Genomic DNA, 20,100 nt, shown 5'->3' with positions numbered 1-20,100 from the left:
TTGTCAACTTCATTTTTTGTTCATGGGTGAAAGTGTAACCCCCTATTGTCGGATCGCCTAGAACCATCCTTATGAGATTACTACCTCCAAGTGTTCTCTAGATCATTGGATAACTAATTCATTTTGATATAAAAAAATGTTTATGAATACACAAGGCAATCAAATTGTTTGACAATATGCCTCAAAGAGATATGGTCTCATGGACTAAAATGATGATTGTAGTATATGTAAAAAATGGGTTAATTGAATAGGCACAATGGGAAATTTTGAGAAAATACAAGGGTGGGTATATATCCGAATTCCACAATCTTTGCAAGTCTTTGTCTATAGCCTATGCCAAATTGGAAGCTTTAGAATAGGGTACATGTTGGGATTTGAAATTATTTCTTATTCTTTTTGTAGAATCAATCCACTTCAAGTCTAGGCAAGCATCATTCATGAAGGTGAATGGATCAACTCATCAATAAAGAGTAAATGATGGAAGGCCAACTATTGAGTGTATAATCAATTGTTGAATTTGGGCTCAATTAGACCCATAAGGGGTTTGTAGAGGTATCCTTAACATGATTGATCAAAACTATAGATAAAAAATAAATAAACTTGTAGTAGTATCTACTGTATGCCTTGCTACAAAAGTTGTTGATAGACCAAGCACTAACCTATTGCACATACAACCTCTATTAAGCCAATGAAAACATCCAAGACAAGATTCTAATGGTAAAAAATCTTGAAGCTTGCTAAAAATGTTTCCCTAGGAGTAATACTAAATCATGAAATAGACACAAACTACTTCTCACTCCACTACTAGTGATTAATATTTTCTATTTTAGGCGTATGATGGATCATTATATCCAATAATGATGTCTTGTATTGAGTTACAAAATTGCACCTACTAAAAGAAGATACCGATAATTGAACATGTATAATCGTCATCACCAAACCTTAGAAATCCATATGCAATATTGGAAAGATCATTAAAAAGAATAATTTATAATGTTGTGACATTTATCTAATCTCTATTGAATTCATAGCAATAAATATAGAAACAGAAAACCTAAGCGAAGAAGATCCTATCACACTTTGTCGCTCAAAAGTTTACTTGAAGACTACAAACGTCCGATAAGAAATTTTTTTGTAAATATGTGCTACACATTAGATATACCTTTTTGTGATTTATAAAATTAATTGATCAAATGGCAACTAGACTTGAAAATTTTGGAACCCTAGAAGCTCTTTGGCATGTGTAGTCATGCGAAAATGAGAAATGACAAATTGTTGGAATGACAAGTGAATTGACAGATCTATATCACTATGTTTGGTCACTTAAATCTTGTGGGAATTTGACTAAGAGTTCCAAATTTCATAAATGTTGTGTAAAACAAGTCAAAATCCTTTGAAATATATTGAAACAATAGCTTGGATCTCGCGTGAAGACCAATTACATTAGTAACTCAACCATCATATTAATGTAGGCATGATGTTCTTCATCATCCACTATTGATTTTAAACTTGGATTTGTGCCCTTGGGATAAACAAGATTTTATAGTTGGAAAAGACTAGCTTGGTAGTTTTATAAGTCAAATTTAGTATTAATAACACATTTATAGGAAGATCCAAAAGTTTAGAGGTGGATATGGAATAAATAAATAAAATTTGATGAGGAACTAGAGGCAAGAAAGGGATGCATGATTTCCATGTAGAATGAGACATCCAAAAGAAGTTTAGATGAACTTAAAAATTTTGCAAAATGAGTGAACAGAAGCGCTAAAATGGATAGGAGAAAGGGTAGGAAAAGTACGTATAATTGGACATCAGTATAGGATGTCCAAGTGGAAGAAAGGATGTATACAAGTCAAGCTAAATTTTGTACAAGAAGAAATGGATGACAAAAGGATTGTTTCTATGAAGGGGATGACAAAAGGTTTTTGGAAGTTCTGTGAGATTTTGATGTCGAAGTAGATGGTAGAACTAGATAAGGGAAGTGGATGAAATGGAGGAGAAAAAATTGAAATCAACTTCAAAAGTTTGCAAAAGGGGAATGGAAGAGAGATAATAAAATATTTGTAGAAATGGTTGCTAGAACATGATATTGGAATAGGGGTCGAAATGTCTAGAGATGAAAAGGAATCTCACAAAGGGAAGGTGGAGTGATTTTGACAAATCTTGTGGAAAAGGATTCGGGAAGTGTATGTGGGGATAATGGAGAAGTTTAGAACACTACTTTGAAAGTCCACATTGATGAAATGGAGGTTTACGAGGATTGGGAATGAAAGTGGACAAGAGGTTGAGAGGAGAGGCAAATGTTTGGATCCCTATCAAGATACTATAAATGATGATTAAAAAAGGAAAATGGAAGAAAGAAAAGGCCCAAAAGAGCTTTCTAAACTTTTAGGCATGAATAGGCACTAGAATCAGATATTAGGATTGACATCAAAATAAAAAATCAATGAAGATCTAGTGGTTAAAAATAGAAAGTGAATGAAGATTAGATGGTTGAAAGTTAGTTGATTATGTTCATATAAGGAACAGATTCGATGCGATTATAATTTTTAATTTAAAAATATAATTTAATTTTTTAAGATAATTAGTTATTTAATTCTTATGTAATATAATTGTTTTTAAGAGTTTCAATTATAAATAAATAAACAATTTAAACAAAATAAAGTATTGAAGAGCTATAAATAAACTAAAATAACCATTTAAATGTAGTGTTTAATATAAAAAGTAACTTAATTATTGGGCAATCTGAAAGCATTGAAAATCATGTTAAGGAAAGCAAAGATTAATTGTATTGATATTTGAAAGTCATCATATAATACAAAATACTATTTTAAATCTTCATAATTATGTTACAAAAGATTAATTGGAAGGGGAATGTCATTATTTAAGGACCACAATAAGCATTCTAAAGATGACTATATTTTCACTTGATAAAATTTCAAGTTGTGCATAGCATTCATAAGTCATATTATTGTTTCCCTTTGCACTATTATCTTTTTTGATAAGAATTTGTTTTTTAATAGAAATCTTGTAAAATTTAATGAAAAAAAAGAAAAATACAAGCTTAGTAGTATTTTTTTAGGTATTCTAACTTTTTTAAATTACATATCACCATTTTTAGGAAAACCCAACATAGTTTATATGATTTACCTGTAAAAAACTTTCATTAGAAGTTTTTCAATTTTCAAGAGATAACTCTTAAGAGATCCATATAGAGACCCAAAGAAACTTCATATTAAATTTCTTAATGTCTAGAAATAGATCTTCAAGATGGAGATGCATGATAATGATCAGGATAAGAGGCTCCTAATAATTATGATTCAAAATCTTCACTTCATTTTGAAATATTATTTTTAATTGTATATTAAATTATCTAATTAAATTAAATATTTAATTGTTAAAGAATATGTGACATTTAGACTTGGATACCTCCCGCTAATACCCTAGCCAACAATTTTTCAAATATAATTATTTGATTTTAAAAATTTCTCTCAACTTAATAAACTAATAAATAGTTTCATTTTGCACTTTCAATTTTTCGAGAACTGTTTAACATTTCACCCTAAAGACATTCTGAATTTTGATGTATCCTTATAAACTGTAAACTGGGTGCTGCACCAAATGGTGTGGTGTATCTGATAGATGGATATAACTCTGAAAAAATGAAAAATAATTCATGTTAACCTATATCGACGAGTATCGTAATCACGTCCGGTATCTGATAGGTGAACATGTGCATTCAGATGATGGAAAGTATCAGTTAATTCTGTCAAAAACAAAAATTCGTATTGCCAATTTTGAAGCTCAATGTATTCGTCATCAAACTTTGTTTAATGAAAATGCTCTGATTAGCATATTGAGCATGGGGAGGTCTTCTTGTAGGGGTGCCTGCACATATTGCAATGCAAAATCCCTCAGCTAGTATTCAAAGAAATTAACAAACTATTGTACCTAGCGTCAACCATTGATTTACAGTATGCCAAAATAACTTGAGTCCCCTGAATTCAATTACCCTTAATTTTTATTAACCCCTTATTCTATTATTGTACACTACCCTTTTTTGGGGAGTTATTTTATTGCAGGATAGGAGATGATCATAAGACCACAATAAAGTTTCTCATAAGCCAAACCTACTTTTTAGGTCCATTGTGTGTCTCCTAAGCAGGCCACAAGGCATCAAAACCCCTGGCTTCTTGTATGACCCTAGACAACCTGCTGTACCATGTACTACAGGGCACGGAGACTCCACCTTCAGAGTAGCTTCTCCTCCACACAAATATCTAGTACAAGCATTACAATGGATCACAATGAACAGGGCAATCTCTCTTCAAGATAGAGGCTTGGATCCACAAAAATGATTATTATGACGGTGCTAATCAGGTCAAGGTTCCTACAGGGGATGTTATGTCCTTAATTCACTATAATAAAGTAAACTAAAGCTACTACTATAATTACCTCAGCCAACGGTATAGAAAAAACAAACTCAAAACTATTCTAATCAGCATGTAGACACATAAATCTATCATTATTTTGTTCAGTCATAGACATACATTAAGATTGAGCCTAATTGCATGATGTTCCTTGTTGGGCACTCCCGGCATGCAAACTCTACACTGACTGATATAGAATTGGCTTGTGTTTGATGACTTTGATGCACTCTACCGCTTGCAAGTCTGAATTCACCCTGTATAAATTTGTTATCAAGATACACCACATAGTGCTCCTGAGGGTTTCTGTTCCTAAGACGACAGGTTCACCCTTAAAGGGTTTTGTCTCCAGTGGACCCCGCTGTTGTAGCAGTGCCACTAAAACTAAAATAAGAGGTGAATATTTTGCTAATTTTCCAAAAGTGTTATTTCATTACCCCACGTTTTTCAATATTGGAAATCAATCAATGCGAGTTTCAGACAGTTAAACCTCCTTAATTGGTGGCAGTTCCAATAGTTGACTGAACACACATCTTCCTTTATTCCAATTCTAATTAAACAAAAAGTTGTTACAAACAGGTGTGATGCAACTGTGCCCCACACACACCGTGCCTTTTTCTAATATGCAACTATCTTACTGATAAACCTAGTTAGCGCTCAACTGGAGGACACAAAGAAGCAAGCACTTCATAATTAAAGACTTAGTCGCCTTATTGTAGACAGAGCCTTAGTGCTATGAGGCAAAAGGGGGAATGATTGGATTCGCAAGGTCACTTCAAAAGAATAAATGTGAAGGCAAGATCGAAGAGATTAAAAATCTCAAGCTATAGGCTAAAAGTGAGGGTAATGTTGGACTTTGGCTCCCTTATAGGCTTTTGAACACTGAGCAAGTGACCTACTAAATAACTGATAAGTTGGTGCTGTTATCTTGCTGCTTACAATTTATGCTAGTATGTGTTTGCTAGCTTTATGTTTTATAAGTGTGGCCATTGCTTTTGGCAACATAACTAATGGCTTTTTACCTCAGTTTATGAAGACTATTGCATTGTCTAACATGTAATTAGTTTTTCGCCAGTCTATCAAATTCTTGGTGCAAGCGTGTAAGGTATTTTGTTGGTTACTTCTTGGAACTATGGTGGAGGGCTTCTACTTTAACCAGTGATTATTCAATGTATCAATGCTCTAACAGACTAATCACTATTCAATTTTCCTAAAGATTTGTTTTCTGCTCATAAGTTGAGAGGGTTAAGCTGCAGGTTTTGTATATAAAATATTGATCAAATACTCTTTTGTTGTTCTGTGATTGGGTTCCATTTGTGGCTGTAGATTGTCAGAGGCCTCTTCAGTGGTACGACCCAGGAGAAAGCGCAAGAAATCATTCTGACATTTCTGTTTTGAAATGTCCGGCGTTGCAGGAGCTGGTGCATGATAGAGACACAAATAATCAGTTGTTTGGACAGTTGGCAGGTAATTTATTTTCGTTCATATTAATCTTGGGGAAGTGTATTCAATCTGAATCGCTATGAACTGCTTTATTGATTTTTTTTCAAAAGGAGATTAGAGAAGACCAAGCAAAAGAACTTCCAGATTTTATGTCTGCTGCTCTAGATCAAATTTACAAGAAGGTAAGCTAGATAAACTTTTACATTCCCATTGACCTGTTTGGTCATTTTGTGGAGAGATCAATATTATTTGATGTAATTTGGTATTGTGAACAGGCAATTTGGTATTGGCTATAGAAGTGAGTATTTGAGAGAGCGAAAAGAGGCTGAAAGAACTCTTAGGCAGTAATGTTTATCAGGTAAACCAATAAGACTGATTGGATTGCCCTAGATCAGATTTTAGCTCTTGATGCAGGGGCATGTAGTTCAACTCAAATTTCTTGTAGCTTCTCTCTTTTTGGACCCTAGATATATTATATGTACAGTAGATTATTAGAAAACCCATATGCAAAGTAAATCAGATGAAAGTAGTGAATCATCAAAAACCCTATGCTGTCTTTCCGTGTGAATTTGATTTTATGGTCTGTCCCATAAAAGTACGATTTGATTTTTACTGGTGGATTTACCTTTACAAGTAGTTGTCCGGAGCTCTTTTTGACTGGGCTTTTTCTAGGCCTTTAGAGGCTAGAATAAAATCAAATGCAAGAGAGGGTCTCACCATGTATCCCAGTTAGTCTGTGGGTGTGGATTTGCATCCGAAATTAAATGAACCGAGTTCCTTTGATTTCTCACCCTGTTCCAACTTTTGAAAGACTACCAAAGGAGTGAATTTAAATGAAGAAAATGCCTCAAAAAGCCCCAGCTTGGCCTTTCGATAGACCAGGGTCTCTATTGCATTTGTTCAGTTTTTGGACAGGTAGTCAACAACAAATCTATGTGTAAGGCAGTCAACAACGAATATATCAGAACAAATGTTGCTCCAGAAGTTTTTATGAACAACTGTCCCTAAATAGAAGTGAAATCTAGATATACATTTTGTAGACAGTAGTTATTGGACAGGTCATTCACTCGAGGGTAGGGTTGGGGGAAGGCTAAACAAATTTTTAGTTTTTTCTTAGTGAGAGGAATTGAACTTCAGGCAAAAGAATATTCTCCTAGTTAAGAGGATAGAATTTGGTGAAGTTATTTTTCTAGTTGATAAGTAGACATCTATTAGGTTCTCGTCAGTTGTAGCATTATCATTTGATTTAGAGATATAACAGATAAATGTGAAGATAACATTTTTACATGGTGGCTTGGAGGAAGAGATCTGCGTGACACAATTAAAGCACTATATTGTTATAGGCAAAGGAATCTTTGTTTGTGAATTCAAAAATCTTTGTATGGTTTCAAACAGTCTACTAAAATGTAATACCAAAAATCTGATTCGTTTATGTTGGCTTTGGATTTTTGAGATCAAAATTAGAATATTGTGCTGCTTATAAAATGGATGGCAATTGATTTCTAGTTATCACATTATGTGTAGATAAAATGTTTTTTTTTAATAACACCAAGGACATGAATTGTGATTTGAAGTCTCAAATTTCATCACAATTTGAAAAGGACTTGGGGTTTCCCAAGTATATATTGGGTATGAATATTAGAAGAGATGGAATGGACAAAAAGCTTTGGTTGGGACAGAGTAAGTATGTGAACTCAATACTACAAGATTTCAATATGGTAAACAGTAGTCCATTGAGAATGGTTGAGTGGTGTTCAATGACAACCACAAAGATGGAGGCCATGGCTTGGGTTCCAAATGCTAGTGTAGTTGCGAGTTTGATGTATGCTATGGTCCATAATGTACCAGACATCACCCAAGTACTGGTATTCTTGAGTTGTTTTATGACTAATCTTTGATGACATCATTTGGATGTAGTTAAGAGGATCTTCAAATATTTGTGAGTACCTTCAAGTACTTTATTTGTTATCAAGTTGATTCTACAAGGAGCCAACAATCAAAGGATATTTGTGGGTTCATGGATTTAGATTGGATAAGAGATGTTTATAGCAAAAATTCCACCAGTGGATGTGTTTAATTCATTTGGTGGTTTTATTAGCTGGATGAGTAAGTAGTAGGCTATGGTCACTTTGTCTACTACATAGTTTCAATATATGACAACTAATCATGCTTGTGGGGCTAAGTCAAGGAACCGTCAAACTTCTTTGTGACCATTAGATTACCATATGTTTGGCAAAGAACCCAACCTTTCATGCAAGGACATAGCAAAAAAATATTTTGTACCTTTTTGTTTGTGACATGGTACATGATGGGAGGATGATGCTGAAGAAAGTTGACACTTTGTAGAATGTCATAGATGCATTGAGAAAGCAAGTCAACATAGAGAAGTTCAAGTGGTGCAATAAGTCTATGGGCCTCTTAGCCCTTGGCAAATAATTCCTAGTGTTGGTATTCTCTTTGCTTTTGCAACGTGTTCAATAAGTCGGAGAATGTTAAGAAATGTGTCTCAATCCTAATCCTAATGTTAAGAATAAAATAATACAAATTTTGAGTTATAGAATAAAAAGGTCCAAATTTTAGGGCTCTGGAGGTTGATTTTGGCCCCAAAAATATTGAAATGGGTTTTAATTGGGACAAATAGATTATGATGATGCGAACCTCTTCTAGATGTACAATTAAGAGAAATGGAGCTTAATTGGCTTCCCAAATCAAATGTAATGGCCTTCGAAAGTTGGGCCTCCAACATTGGAAATATAAGAGCATCTATGATGCATAAGAATGTGCTATATGAGGGAGTTACACTTGTCGACCAACTTAGGTGCATGTTATGAAGCATAATGAGATATATCTCAATTTGTTTAGTTGATTACGACGAGTTTGAGGAATGAATACGCTATTTTTTTAGCCTATGAACTCATCTTGGGATTTAGGCATTGGATTTTTTATTAAAGATTTAGGCATCACTTTTTGGGTGGCCTTGGCTCATTATTTTTTAGTTACAATGTTAAGTTTTTTAGCATTACTTCTCTTATTTATTAGGTGCTTGAGATGGAGGTTTCATAGTGAGTTTGTAGGTATTATTTTGTTGCAAAAAATAGTCCATAAGTGTAATTGATGATTTTTCTATAATGGGTTAGTCCCTGCAAGTGTTTCGTATTCATTGATTACTTAAGTATACATGCAGTTTCTTTCAAGTAGGATTTTTCTCTCAAAAAAAATTTATCCTAATAAATTGTCGTATTATGGTACCTTTCTTTTATGTTTATACTCTTGTAACAATACGATCAATTTAATTTTTTTATATACCTTACTTAAATTACTATAAGAAGCATATTCTACACCTCTACTTCCTCTAATTTTTTATGTTTGCAATCATTGCTCACATGCCAAATACTCACCAATCAAATCACCCATGTAAGTGTTCCCTTCTTTTTGCAACTGTTCCCTCCTAAAAGAGAAATGACACTAAGCAAAATAGAAAACATTGTATATATTATTTTGCTTTAATAGAGGGTCAGCCTTAAACTACACACACTAAGCAACATATTAAGCCTAGATAATATCAGTCAATTCTGAGTGTTTAACATTTTTAAGCCTAGAAGTCAGAAATCAAAACTTAGTGTGTGATTTAAGCCGTTTGTTAATAGAATACTGAACACTCATTTGACTTCCTTTCTTCTTAAAATCCATACAAATAACACACTTTCGCATATCCATACCTGACTTACTATTTAATCCCAAACTAGACCATTAACTATTTTTGTCATTATTAAAGGCTTCATACCAATTCAGAAACCCCTCTTATTATGATATTAAAATATTTGCTAATCCCAAGACTTAATAGAACTCCAGTTGACCTTATTGATGGGAAAAAAAAGTGGCATCACGTAGAACATTGCTATTTAGATCCACCTTGTACATCACTCTAAAACACTACTCGTATCAGAGTAAGATCCTAATTTCTTATCAAGTCAAAAAAATACGGTCAAAATATCCATCTCAGACGTTCCCCTTTTGTGCCAATATTCTCATTTTTATTCCATGTGTAGAGTGCGAATTGGGGATCAAATTTGTCTTGATAAGAAATGCAAATCTTTTAAGAAAGTAGGAAACTGCATCTCATTCAATTTATCATTTATCCACTGTTTTCTTCGGATTGTCTTTATCAAATGGTGTGTAATTGGTTCACAAAGATTTTCAGCTTTATGATCCCATTAATTTCTTATAGTTCATTTCAAGCTTTAATCTGTCTACGTTAGACTTCAATTCATTTCCATTCTAATTTAACACTCATCATTCACAAATATCATATTCAATATGATTTATGTTATTGTGTATGTTTCTTGGTTGATAATTTCTGTTTTATTCTTATGAAATTTTCTGGATTCGATTGTGTGTATTTTTTCCATCAATGTTTCTGTTTTGTTTTGATAAATTATATTCTTGAAATGCAATATCTCATTTTTTTTAATTGCTGCTTTCATTTTTACGTAATTCTATTCTTTGGGAGACTATCTAGAAGCTTTAACTCCTTTTAGAACCTTCAGTATTAAATTAGTTTGTTCCTTGGATCAAACGCACATTTATAGTAAGCATGCATATATACTTGGGAATCTGAATGATTATGTTCTATGTAGATGCTATGCTTTGAATATAGAATTGCATGAAATATTTCAATAAAGTTTCATTAATTTTCAAGATATTAATTTTGTAGTCGTTTTAAGCTTGACTTGCTTACTCTACTCCGCAGAAGCAGAGAAAGTGGCACCGACCCTCTTCTATGCAATGGTTGCTGCGTTGATGACTATGTCTGCTCTACAGAAGCAGACATAGTCATGAACCCTGTTCTATGCAAGTTCTTCTAACTCCAATGGTTGCTGCGACTCTATTCTCAACACAATATATTGGTCTGTAACATTTCTTCTTGCTTGCATGAATTTGTTGCTAGAAACTTTATATGTTAATATTTATCACCTATCATTTGGAACTTAGTTTAACCAAGTCTTCAGTGTGATAATGTCTTTTTTATGCATGTTTCCAAATTATTCGTGTGAGTATTATAGATGTCTATAAGTGATATGAATTTCTGGATATAAAACTTTTATTCTATTGGATAGTATCAATTCTATGGTTAAATGGTTATCCATCTCTGAACAGATTTTATGATTGAATGTATATTTTTTCTTTCTAGCTATCTTTACCTACTTGTTTTTCTTTGACTTTTTGTGAGTACAGGTGAAATTTGCTTGGATGAATATAGCAGGATCCGGATATAAATCCCTTAAGGGTCTTTGAGGCACACCATTCCACAAGATTATCAACAGTATTTTGAAAATCTTCATGGTTAAGAAACTAGTGAAACATCTAAGGACCTCATCGAGAAATTAACTCTCTTGCCGGGAATAATGATAAGTTTGTCAAGATTACTTCTAGTTGTTTTAAGCATTCTGCAGATGAACATGACACCAAAGAAAACTTTTGGAGTGCTATACAGAAATGTTGCATTAATTATCTTCATAAAACCCTTGTAGATTCAAATCTCCAGGTATGTTTTGGATTGCTCTGCATTTTCAAAAGACGTAAAATACATAATTCAAAAGTTGACGGGTATTAATGTATTTTAATTTTTGTTTTTAGGCTGAGTTGGCTGAAATACATGCATTGAGAACAATACTGCAAAGATATGTTGTGGAGAAGTCGCACAATAGCTTCTGATGTTCTCTCTAATTCAACCTAGGTACTGATGAAGCGATGCATTTCTTTTTAAAATTACAATTTAGATACGAAGTTATTATAAAGAGACCTAATTGGGCTTATTTTGTTCTCTTTGAACTCATTCGTCTTCAATTTATATTGTTCAAGGGACCACGTCTAAGTTTGGCAACTACTCTTCCTGCTCCAAAATTGGCTGTGTAGTCATCAGCAGCTAAAACAGAGATGTCTCCACAGTTGTGGACTCTGTCATGTTCACCTCCCATATGGTAAACCCAGTCTGAAGAATGAAGAAGACTATGACTGGGACAAATTTCAGTGTCTTCCAGTTTCCACCAGAGTAGTTTCTGAAGGCACATCAGCATGAATCTATTTCAGAAGATTCGTCCAAACAGGGAATTGATTTTCCAGCTAAAGATTGATGATTTTTAATCATTTTCTGGATCTCAATTGCTTACGGATTCAACTATAACAGGGGAAATCCTATAAGATACACGCAAACTCACTTTCTGTAGCTTTTGAAGAACATAAAACATAACAAAAGTGAACTGAACATAAAGAGAATCTCCAATAAGAATCACCAGATAAATCAAGTGAAGATGGCAGTCACAAGGATCTTTCTTCATTCCATTCGTAATGGTGAGGTAGCTGATGAGCTACACATCAACTCCAAAAGTCCAGTCCATACGAGAAAACAGAAGCAAAACCTCAAAAATCAAATGTCTTGCCATCCCAAAGGCTTCTCGATCCTTTGACATCGTTAAGCCAGGCGATTTAGCCATAATCTTGGTAGATGGCATTGTATTTTTTTTTGGGTAAAAGATAGGGTCATTCAAAAATTTGTTTTGTAATTATTTACAAATTTTATAATACTCAAAATTAAACACACTTGCTAACATAATTTTATAATTTTCATCGCATAAAAATTTCCAAATAGGTTTACGTATCCTCTTGAGTTTTTATTGTTACATCTATAATAGGTTGGCCTTAATGCATCATAATTTATTTTTTTGGGGTTTTTTTTTATATTTTTCATTTTTGTTTCATTGTCTTAAGATTATGTTTTTTTTTTGTGATCATTTGTTTCATTTAAGGAGTCGATTCTGTAATTGTGTATTAATTTTTATCTTCTTTTTGATGGATCATAGAGTGATCTAAAATTCCAATGCAAAAAATCTATCCTTAGTTTTCTAGTTGAACCTTTACAATACATTACATGTACTATCAAAACATCATATATTTAAAGTAATAGTGTGTTTGAAGGTCAAAGATTCAAATCTCTTCATCAATATTTGTTAAAATAATATGATGGTATTATGTCAAATTGAAGATATTAGTGTAAATTTAAGGTTTTTCCTATTCTAAAAACTTTTTTTTTTGTGATAATTGTACATAATATCTTATAAATTGAAAATTTGTTGTTTGATAATGATCTCGAACAATTTCCAATTATGTTAATTGGAAATGATTGATCATTTTTGAGCTATTTTCAACTTAGTAGATTTTAAAACCTTACCATCAACCAATTGCTTTATACCCAAGATACGTGTGTTCATGTTGAAGAGTGACAAGAAATTAGCATTCTGTTATTAAATATGATAGAAGACTAACCAAACAAGAACTAATGCAATTTATCTTGGAGTGGCAGAAACTTTAAACATCAATTATTAAAGAGCATCCTTATATTTTTGCAAAATAAGGAAGAATTTACAAGACATTGATGTCAATTCATTTACCAATGGCAGGCTTTAAACCTCCCTCTAAGACAGTGCCTCCTTCCTTCCCATTTGGCAATTCTTTTATGTCTGTAATCCTCCCAAGACAGCGACAACTTCCACTAATTGATCTTCCTAGCCAAAATTGTCTCTCCTCTCCTATGAAGGTATCTAACATTGTGTCAACAATCTCTTGACATGACAGCCTCTTGCGGATCTTTTCTTTCCTTGGACAATTCCAATTATTGTAAATTCTCCACTGCCCTCTGCCTAAGTTCTTTTCTCATTTTAATTTCAATCCTCCATAACTGTCCAACGAAAATTAAGAAAGGAAGACAGAGTTAACAAAACAAAAACAATAGAACAAAATATAGAACAAGGACGATGCCCCTGCATTAGGCTCCTCAGGAGACAAAACAAATCATGTACTGTTGCACATGAGGTCATTAATATAAACTTATATAACTCTAATCTTTTCTTCCGCCTTTTCTACAATCGTTCTAGAACAACTTTGAAGTTATAAACACTGTTTACTATGCTGTCCTCCAAACTCTCCTCACCCATTCATCCTCACACAAATCTATACAAACAATTTCATGTAAATTGAAGAGTTCCATGTCTTCGAACCCATTCATTTATCATTGCATATTTGTCTTCCTCAATGGCCAAACCATTCAACAACCAATCATTTCCAATAGAACCCTCAATATAATTACGAAAATCACACACTATTCCATACTTTTTCCCATACTTCTCATCTTTCAACTTGTCAAACGAAAATGAAACATTTCCCAACAATGTTAACTCTTCCTCTTTTGTTGCAATAACTTCTTTATCATCAACTGCAAACTTTTGCTTTGCGTCCTCCACTATCCTATTTGTCCTCATATCTCTATCAATAAGCTTCTTCGTCAACTCTTGTTCTATTGCTAAAAATTGTACCCATAAGTTTGTTTCACTCCTTTCCACTCCCATCTCTGTACCTTCTTCATCTTGCATTTGTTTGCCTTTATGCTCTTTAATCATTGTTGCTCCAACCTATGCTTCCTTCTTATCTACAATTTCCCATGTGCAAATCAATATCATTCACACCCTTGCAAAACGAAGAAACACCTCTTTGGTTGTTGCTGATAGATTGTCTTCCTTGCCACCATCTACAAACTCTTTCCCAGATGGTAATATTATCTTACCATTGCCACTATGGTTGTCCCATTTTGGCTATTTTAAATTCAACAAGGTATGTTTAGTTCCATCCTTCTCAATAGTATAAGTATATTTTCTACCATCATGCATCGCATTCTAGTCAAACTGCCAAGGTCTACCAAGAAAGACATGGCACACATCCACAGGCATGATATCACACACAAGAGTATGCTTATAGCTTCCTATTTGAAATTCAACCAAAGCTTGCTCATCTACCAATGATTGATGACCCTTTTGTAACCAAGAAACTTTGTAAGGTGTAGGATGTGTAACCTTCTCAAGACCTAGTTTATCCACCATTTCAACTGCCACTGAATATCTTGTAGAAATATTTACAACACTTACCTTTTCCCTTACACTTGTTTTGAATAAATCTCTCCTTTGTACTGGTTCTTGACTTTCCTTTGGTGGCTTCAATGATACTCTTTTTAACAACGACTCTCTAGACTCAGGGTCCTCATTGTGATGAGAAGGTGATCCCAATCTTTCTTGATTTGCTTACACAATCTAATTGTTCCTTTCAAGCTTTGTTCGACCTTCTTGTAGAAACTCAGGACACTCCCAACTTTTATGACCGGCATACTAATTGCACTTAAAAAATTTACCCAAGAAACTTCTTCCTCTTCCTTGATAACCAAGAAACTTACATTTTGTTTTGAATAAATCTCTCCTTTGTACCAATTCTTGGCTTTCCTTTGGTGGCTTCAACAATACTCTTTTTTACAACAAAGACTCTATAGACTCAGGTTTCTCGTTGTGATGAGAAGGTGATCCCACTCTTTCTTGATTTGCTTACACAATCTGATTGTTCCTTTCAAGCCTTGTTCAACCTTCCTGGAGAAACTCAAGACACTCCCAACTTTTATGACCAACATACTAATTGCACTTTAAAAAATTACCCAAGAAACTTCTTCCTCTTCCTTGATAACCACCTCTTCCATATGATCTACCTCCACTATTTTGATAGCCTCCTCTTTCTTGATTGGTTGGTCCAATAAAACTATTTGTTTCCTCATCTTGATATTGTTGTTATTCTTTATTAGCATACTATCGTCTTCCTCTAACTTTTTCTTGTTGGCTTTGTTTCCTCGTAAGCTTCTCCTTTGCCTTAATGGCAAATTGGTAGGCTTCCTCCAATGATCTAGGGGATGCAAGACTCAACTCATCCTGCAAACTATACTTCAACTTGTTCACATATCTAGCCACTTCCTCCAAATCCTCTTCACTATGACCAAATTGTATCGCCAATTTGTAAAACTCTAAACTATATAAGCTTCCATCGACATATCCTTTTATTTATGGTTCAGCAATGTTTTGAAACTATTGATTTGATAATCACTCGGAAACAACTTGGCCTTCAACTTAGCAACCATTCTATCCCAAGATTTCAACTTAGCAACCATTCTATCCCAAGATTTAATCTTTTCCTTAGTCTTCTTTCATCTCTCTTATTGAAGATATTCCCACCAAATTGCAGCATGGTCTTTGAGTCTTGTAGAGGCAAAATTAATTGTCTTTTCTTCTACAACTCTCTCATACTCTAAATATTTGTCAAGTTCATTAATCCAATCGATGAGTTCCTCACCATTTAGACCTCCAGAATAAGTGGAAACTTCTACCTTTGCCTCGCATCCTATACTCATGATTTCTCTTATTAATCTTTCATCATCTCCAACCGATTCTACAAAAGCATTATCATTGGCTTGGGGTTCCTCTTCTTCGTCAACATCACTAACATCATCCACTACTGCGCCTCTTCTCTAAGCCTACTCCATGGCATCTGACCTTGTCATAATGTTCTACTGTAAGATTTCAAATATTCCATTTCCTCACCTCTTTGACCACCTCCTTTGTTCATTCTTCTTGGTGACATACTACTCACTCCACCATCTCCCAATCTCTTTAAGGCTCTGATACCAAATTGATGGAATCCTTTTCCAATCAAAATCAAACGCAACTAATCCTGCCTTCCAAGTGGACATGATTTCAGAAGGGCTCATTAGAGTGACAAGAAATTAACGTTTTGTTACCAAATACGATGAAGACTAACCAAACAAGAACTAATGCAATTTATCTTGGAATGACAGAAACACAAAACATCAATTATTAAAGGGCATACTTTTATTTCTGCAAAATAAGGAAGAGTTTACAAGATATTTATGTCAATTCATTCACTAATGGTAGGCTTTGAACCTCCCTCTAAGACAACGACTCCTCGTAATGGTAGGCATTCAACCTCCCTCTAATGGTAGGCTTTCAACCTCCCTCTAATTCATTCACTAATGTTTGTAATCCTCCCAAGACAGTGACACCTTCCACTAATCTATCTTTCTAGCCAAAATCGTCTCCCCTATCCTATGAAGGTATCTAACTTTGTGTCTGCAATGTCTCGACCTGATAGCCTCCTACGGGTCTTTTCTCCCCTTGGATGTTTCCAACCACCATAAACTCTCCACCCCAGTCTACCTAAGTTTTTAATATTTTAATTCCATCCTCCATAATTGAAAACTAACGGTGAATGGTCGAATTGTTGCCTAATGGAAATTAAGAAAGTAAGACAAACTTAACAAAACAAAAACAATGGAATAGAAATCGAACAAGGACGATGCCCCTCCATCAAATGCAACAATAATATTTTTTCAAAAATGTTAGATTTATATGACAAAAGCCTAATAAGAATATAGTTGATTTCACTGGCATTTTTTTCTGTCTTCCAAAGATAGTATAAAATGAGAGTATATTTTAAAACAAAAGGATGTTTTGAATTAGAATATAACAATGAATATTTTTTGCAATTTTATGATCACTAAATAGTCATTAATTTTATTTTTACAATAACTTGATGAGATACATCATATGTCTTAATTTTGATAAATTTGTTGAATTTATGAGTTATTATGATAACTTTACTCTATAAAATAAGAAAATGGAGGAAGGTCTAAATCCATAGCTAGTACATTTCATGTCAGTAGTCAAAATTAGAGGGGTAGAGGTATTAGGGGAGATAGATGTTAGAATAGAGAAATCTAGGGTATTATCAAAATCATGATAATAATATACATCGATATGGCTATGCATACCATTCTCATAATGATACACATTATCAAGGAAAAGATCAAGTTAAGGGTAGATAAAAAACCAAGTGTTATAGATGTGGAAAACTTTGTCATGTTGCAACTCATTGTAGAACCCTATATAAAAATATTAAAAATAGATTTCACTTAATATAATGAGCATGGGTGTGATGAAATAAGAAATATTATATTGTAATAAAATTTTGCAAAATTAGAGGAATATCCTAATTACATTGACGTCGTCTTATTATAGGAGATGGACGGCCTGATATATGAAATCAACGGTTCACATTTGTTTAGAAGTATGCAAGATGATTGAAATGTCTACAACCTTTGATCTCGCTTTCCATCCATTTTTACTCTGCCCATTCCGCATAGTAATGATGTATACTACATTAATAAATGCAGACATTTTAATGTGCAGTGGACGAACAATGACTAGCATCATGTCCAATGACTAGAACTTTTCATACATACTTCTATGCAAGTGGTAAGAGCATTGACTTGACAAACCATGTTGTGCCCTGTTGAATGAAAATCATTTTGACATGACATGTTCTGCTTTGGTAGTCTTTAAGATGAAAATATTAGTTTATGAATATTAAAATACTTTATTTAATTCCTTGTAATTCTAAACCCGTTCGCCATTTCATTCATCTTTTTTCCATGATGTCTATACAAATCCCTCTGGATATATGTTATACACGCCAGGGCTCAGGCATTTTCCATTCAATCCATATCAATACTGTTAATTTACGAATATGTTATACAAATCATTGCCACCATGCCAACTAACTCCAAATTGGATATATGTTTAATGAAAAACCTTATACTTTTTTATATTTTCAAATTTGAAAGCTTAGATTTTTTTATTTTTTTTTTCAATTGTGATATATATAAAAATAATCAATTCAACCCAATAAATAATCTCAACTTTTTATTTATTTATTTTTAATTTTTGTGATTTTAATAATTATTATATTAAATAAATAATAAATATAAATGAATTGCTTCAAAAAAAATTACGGAGCACAGGCGAGAGCCAGGGTTTCATAGGCCTTAGGATCGATGGTCAGGGCATGGAAACAATGCTTGGCCCTTCAATAGGAGGGTGAAAAATCACTGGTCGGATAGGCGATGGAGGCCTCCCTTTCAAGCATGGAAGGCTCCAGAAAAAAACTTCAATGGTCAAAATGGTTTGCTGCGAACCAATCTTCAAAAAGAGGATAGTACAAAGAACAATAGATGGGGTTTCACGGGCTTGAGATTTGATGGGCCTTTCGATTTCAGGAGAATAGAGAAGACGTTTTGGAGAAAGAAATCTCTGGGTCAAGGGTCGAGCTTTGATAAGGTATTTCCTAATATTGAGTATACTACAGTTGTATCCTTATCTATTAATAGTCAGGCTTGGAATGAATCTGTTAGTAACCTGAAGGAAAAATCTTTTTTCTTAAAATCTACAGGCCCATGGATGACTTTTAGAAGGGTAAGGGATTGGTGTAATACACACTGGGGGAAGATGGATCTAAAAAGTTTACTGAATGGCTTCTATGTGGTAACTTGCCCAACTATTAAGGACAAAGAATGAATCTTTAATAGTGGTCCATATATGATGGGTGGTAAGGGTTTCTATCTTAAGGACTAGACTCCAAACGTCAACCCTAAAGAGGAAGTTATAACGGAAACCCCAATGTGGATTAGGCTAATATAATCTTCCTCATGAGTATTAGAATATGGAAACCTTGCAACAGATTGGGAATAAGTTGGGTACTTTTGTTAAAGTTAATGAGGTGATTGAATCTAAAGACTATAGTATGTATGCTAAATTGTGCATTCTCTGGCAAACGAAGAACCCATTACCAAAAATAGTTGAACTAAGAACTGATGAAGGAGTGTGGAAACAAACAGTGGAGGTGGAAGAACATATAGATATGTGTAAGGTTTGCAAGGGCTTGGGCCACCTAGAGAACGAATGTTTGCACCTGTCGAAAGGCAAAGGTTTGGAACAAGATTCTCTAACAGATATGCTCCTTACTAAGGAAGCTTCATTTGGTGTTGAAGATCCAGAATTTTTGAATGCTATGACACAGAGGAGAGACCAAATGGACGGCACTGAACAAAGTCTAGGTGATCCTGACCTAGGTCTAGACTTTTGGCCCTGTTCAAGCAGGGAGGTATTTATGCCCTTGAGGAGACTCCAGGTTATGGAGATTGAGTCTCTGAACACGGTAAATCCAAGTGTCAATGAGAACCCTCAAGGTGAGAATAATTTTCCAGTAGCTTTTTCTAGCGATAATGAATTCAAAAGGAGGGTTATAGAACCAGTACACACTCAGAATACATTTATGCTACCCCTCATAATGGATAAGCCTAGAGAAACGGGTACCAATGCTCAGATGATTGTTGGGTCCTTAGGGGTTACTTAGACACTCCCCTTTGGTGATACAGGGGATGATTCGGATAACATCTTTAAAGATATTCAGATATCTCTCTTTAGGAATATAGAAAGTTCATTTGAGGAAGATA

General features: G+C 33.9%; 1 protein-coding gene across 3 annotated transcripts in view; it reads left to right on the top strand.

Annotated features, from left to right (window-relative positions):
• The window catches only part of LOC131045574 (disease resistance protein RPV1), a 58,994-nt gene extending 46,466 nt beyond the window's left edge, over positions 1–12,528 (top strand). The window contains exons 4-10 of one of the 3 annotated variants that reach the window (XM_057979182.2): positions 5,754–5,894; positions 5,981–6,052; positions 6,146–6,228; positions 10,621–10,777; positions 11,106–11,415; positions 11,508–11,607; positions 11,733–12,528. In XM_057979182.2, the coding sequence (XP_057835165.1) occupies positions 5,754–5,811 (58 nt within the window). In that variant the 3' untranslated portion in view covers positions 5,812–5,894; positions 5,981–6,052; positions 6,146–6,228; ... (2 more) ...; positions 11,508–11,607; positions 11,733–12,528. The remainder of the gene's footprint in view (positions 1–5,753; positions 5,895–5,980; positions 6,053–6,145; positions 6,229–10,620; positions 10,778–11,105; positions 11,416–11,507; positions 11,608–11,732) is intronic. The other 2 variants (XM_059212084.1, XM_059212085.1) reach the window with 2 other exon arrangements.
• Positions 12,529–20,100: the final 7,572 nt, after the last annotated feature.

This window comes from Cryptomeria japonica, chromosome 10 (genome assembly GCF_030272615.1).
Source record: "Cryptomeria japonica chromosome 10, Sugi_1.0, whole genome shotgun sequence".
In the NCBI taxonomy this organism is placed as follows: Eukaryota; Viridiplantae; Streptophyta; class Pinopsida; order Cupressales; family Cupressaceae; genus Cryptomeria; species Cryptomeria japonica.
The sequence above is the reverse complement of the archived record's forward strand: the minus strand, read 5'-3'. Positions and strand labels throughout refer to the sequence as shown.